Source organism: Gastrolobium bilobum, unplaced genomic scaffold (genome assembly GCF_033153095.1).
Source record: "Gastrolobium bilobum isolate Gb01-03AN ecotype WA unplaced genomic scaffold, APGP_CSIRO_Gbil_v1 utg266313, whole genome shotgun sequence".
In the NCBI taxonomy this organism is placed as follows: domain Eukaryota; kingdom Viridiplantae; phylum Streptophyta; class Magnoliopsida; order Fabales; family Fabaceae; genus Gastrolobium; species Gastrolobium bilobum.
The window spans coordinates 5,738-9,890 of NW_026899810.1; the positions used below are offsets into that span (position 1 = coordinate 5,738).

The following is a 4,153-nucleotide window of genomic DNA, read 5'->3' on the forward strand; positions in this document are numbered from 1 at the left end:
TGTTTCTGGTTGTTTGTTTGTTTTTGTTTGGGGCTTCGCCCCTTAATGTTATCAAAAAAAAAAAAAAGAGTTGTGTCCACTTTTCCTCTTGAAAAACCTTTTTCTAAAAGAAATTTTCTTAATCTTTCATACCATGCTCTTGGAGCTTGCTTTAAACCATATAAGGCCTTTTTGAGTTTAAAGACATGGTTAGGTAAATCAAGATCTTCAAAACCGGGAGGTTGATCAACATATACTTCTTCTTGAATATAACCATTTAAAAAGGCACTTTTGACATCCATTTGAAAGAGTTTAAAATCCATTATACATGCAAATGCAAGTAGTAATCTAATAGCTTCTAATCTAGCAACGGGAGCATAAGTTTCATCATAATCAATACCTTCCTCTTGATTATATCCTTTAGCAACAAGTCTAGCTTTGTTTCTAGTTATTATGCTATTTTCATCAAGCTTGTTCCTAAAGACCCATTTGGTTCCAATTATTGGATAATCATTTGGTTTTGGCACAAGTTCCCAAACTTGATTTCTTTCAAATTGATTTAGTTCTTCTTGCATTGCCAAGAACCAATGTTCATCAATAATTGCTTCATTTATGGTCTTAGGTTCAATTTGAGAAACAAATGCTAAGTGATTACAAATATTTCTAATTGAGTTTCTAGTAGTTACCCCTTTGGATATATCACCAATTACCGCATCAATGGGGTGTCCTCTAGCTACTCTCCAATCTTGTGGTAGATTGTTTCCATCATTGGTTTGTTGACTTGGTGTTCCTTCATTGTTTGCTTCCTTTTCTTTTTGCCTTTCATTTTCCTCTTTGTCATTCAAGTTTATGTTTTCCATGCTTTCTATAACATCATCATCACAAAGTTCCTTTCTAGGCAAGGAATTGTTAGTCTCATTAAATACAACATGAATAGACTCTTCAATGACCATTGTTCTTTTTTTATAGATCCTATAAGCTCTACTTGTAACTGAATATCCTAGAAATATGCCTTCATCGGCTTTAGAGTCAAATTTGCCAAGGTTTTCTTTTCCATTATTTAAAACAAAGCATTTGCAACCAAAGACATGAAAATATGAAATATTGGGTTTTCTTCCTCTATAAAGTTCATAGGGAGTTTTCTTCAAAAATAGGTCTAATTAAAGCACGATTCATAACATAACACGCGGTGCCAACGGCTTCCGCCCAAAAATATTTTGGAAGATTATTTTCATTTAACATCGTTCTAGCAAGTTCTTCCAATACACGATTTTTCCTTTCTACAACTCCATTTTGTTGTGGAGTCATAGGAGCGGAAAAATTATGTTCAATACCATTTTCTTCACAAAACATTTCAAATTCTTGATTTTCAAATTCTCCACCATGATCGGTTCTAATTGAAACAATATTTGAAGATTGTTCATTTTGAATAAGCTTGGCTAGTCTCTTGAATGATTTAAAAGCATCGCTTTTATATGTAAGAAATAAAGTCCAAGTATAGCGAGAATAATCATCCACAATGACCAAGGCATAGTAATTGCCACCAAAGCTCATGGTTCTAGTTGGTCCAAAAAGATCCATATGTAAAAGTTGTAAAAGCTTTGTGGTAGAAACAATATTTTTTGATTTAAAAGAAGCCTTTACTTGTTTTCCCATTTGACAAGCGTCACAAACTTTATCTTTTTCAAATTTGAGCTTTGGTAACCCAATCACTAAGTCTAAGGATATCATTTTGCTCAATTGACCCATGCCAATGTGTGTTATTCTTCTATGCCATAACCAAGAGTCATCTTCCTTACTAATCAAACATTTATCGTCATTTGAAGGCATACCATCTAAGTCTATCATATAAATGTTATCCACTCTATGACCAAGAAACTTAACTTGCCCATCAATTAGACTTTCAATTTTACAAGAGGTTGAGTCAAAAATAATTTTATAATTTTTATCACATAATTGACTAATGCTAAGCAAGTTATGTCTAAGGCCCTCAACAAGCAAAACATTTTCTATAGAAACGGAGGAGTTACCAACTTTTCCAATACCGAGGATCTTTCCTTTGTTGTTATCTCCATAGGAAACGTGTCCATGCTCTTTCTTGGTGAATGATTGGAACTTAGTTACATCTCCCGTCATGTGACTTGAGCAACCACTATCCAAGTACCCTTTAGAGCTTTTAGCCTTCAAGCAAACCTACATCACAAAGTCAAGATTTAATCTTTGGTACCCAAACCTTGTTGGGTCCTTCTGTGTTAGTCTTGGGCTTAGTTCCCTTAGGAACCCACACTTTCTTTTGCCCAATAATACCATTCTTTCTAACTTTACATGTGGATGCAGTATGACCTTTTCCACCACAATGAAAACATTTAATGAATGGACTACTTGTCATGTAGGATGGAGAAATGAAAAAGTTTTTATATGATTTTTCTTGTGTGCTAGTGTCAAAGCCTAAACCGGATTTGTTGAATATGCATCTTTGTTTACCAAGCAACACATTTACGTTATCTCTTCCACATGTGAATTTGCTTCGATTTTCATTTAAATCATCAATTTCATTGTTTAGATTTTCACATGAAGTACATGATGATGAAGATGCATGATCATTTGAAGATAGGCATTTGATACAACTAGTGCTAGCATCAAGTAATTTGAGAGTTTCATTTTCATCTTTCAAATCTTTTACTTCCTTTTCTAAAGATGCAATTTGTTTTTCCAAAGAACTAATAGTTTTCCTTGATGCTCTAAGAGTTTTAACATGTTTTAGTGTTTCATTATGCATTTCTTCAAACATGTCAGACAACTCATCATATGAAGGGGAAAAAATAGAGCAAGATGAGTTTACCTCGGTTTCAAATTCATTTTTGTCCTCATTTGCCATGAGACATATATGTTGAGTTCCTTTGCTTGATTTCTCCGGTGGTCTCCCATCTTGCATGAAGCATAGGTTTGCTTCTTCCTTGGAGTCATCATCGGAAGAACTAGATTCGTCATCCCAAGCAAGATAAGCCTTCTTGAAGTTCCTTCTATCCTTGCCTTGCTTCTTTTCATATTTGTCTTTCTTTTGAATATTTGGACAATCCGATTTGTAGTGACCGATTTTTCCACATTCATAGCAAGTGATGGTAAGTTGTGAGGATCCTTCATCTTTAGATCTTCTTCTAGGAGGAAATGCGGATTTCTTTGAAAAATTCTTCTTAAAGAATTTTCCATACTTCTTTACGAAGAGACTCATCTCATCTTCGTCAAGACCATTTTCGGAATCTCCATCTTCTTTTTCCTCATCCTTCTCTTTGCTTGGTGTTGAGGCTTTCAAGGCAATTCCCTTGCTTTTCTTGATGGCTTGTTCCTTCAAGGTTATTCTAGTTAGCTCCATTTCATACTCTTGGAACTTGCCGAACAAGGTTGCAAGATCCATGATTTTCAAATCTTTTGATTCCGTAATAGCCGTCAACTTGGGTTGCCATTCCCTATTGTGCACACTTCTCATCACCTTAGCAATTAACTCAAGGTTAGTAAAAGATTTATCTAAAGCATTTAGATGAGTGACAAGGTGTGTGAATCTCTTTTGCATACTTTGAATACTTTCATTCTCATGAATCTCAAACATTTCAAATTCTCTAGTGAGTGCATTTAATTTTGTAAATTTAACATCACTCGTTCCTTCATGGGTTATTTGAAGAATATCCCACATTTCCTTAGCATTCTTACAATTTGAAACACGAAAGTATTCATCACGACCTAAGGCATTTGTGATCAAGTTTTGAGCTCTAGTATTCCAATTTCCTTTCCTAATTTCATCTTCAGTGTAATTATCTATATCTTTAGGAATATCTTCATCCTTCTAAGAATTTTTTATAGTAGGTGGTGTGTACCCTTTTTCAACCACACTCCATACTCTTAAATCATTAGATTGAAGAAATATTTTCATCCGACTCTTCCAATAAGAATAATCAACACCATTAAAAATGGAGGTCTAGTATGAGATGATCCTCAAGGGCATATCATGGTTCAAAGAAGTCATCCCTTCTCTTGAAGCGGTTAAGCTCTTTACACAATAGTTCAAGCTCTGATACCACTTGTTGGACAGGTGGCTTCAATACTCAAGAGGGGGTGAATTGAGTTTTACAAAATCTTTTCGCAAAGTACCTCCTTTGATGTTTTAAAGACTATTTCT

The 4,153-nt window shown here is 34.5% G+C and overlaps 1 protein-coding gene across 1 annotated transcript; it reads right to left on the minus strand.

Annotated features, from left to right (window-relative positions):
* Positions 1-444: 444 nt before the first annotated feature.
* Positions 445-3,394, minus strand: LOC133293726 (uncharacterized). Its single transcript, XM_061492327.1, has 4 exons — positions 2,822-3,394; positions 2,010-2,172; positions 690-1,027; positions 445-456 (listed from the first exon to the last, which is right to left on the minus strand). Exons 1-4 carry the CDS (start codon positions 3,392-3,394, stop codon positions 445-447), a joined length of 1,086 nt encoding a protein of 361 aa, XP_061348311.1.
* Between the last annotated feature and the right edge of the window lie 759 nt (positions 3,395-4,153).

Bases quoted from the DNA above. Each gene is read 5' to 3' on its own strand.
- LOC133293726 (XM_061492327.1), bottom strand. From the start codon at position 3,394: ATGGATCTTGCAACCTTGTTCGGCAAGTTCCAAGAGTATGAAATGGAG. The intron at 2,173-2,821 runs GTAAACTCATCT...TTTGTGATGTAG, and splicing joins AAAATGAATTTGAAACCGAG to GTTTGCTTGAAGGCTAAAAG. The intron at 1,028-2,009 runs GTAACTCCTCCG...ATAATGGAAAAG, and splicing joins CCTCGGTATTGGAAAAGTTG to AAAACCTTGGCAAATTTGAC.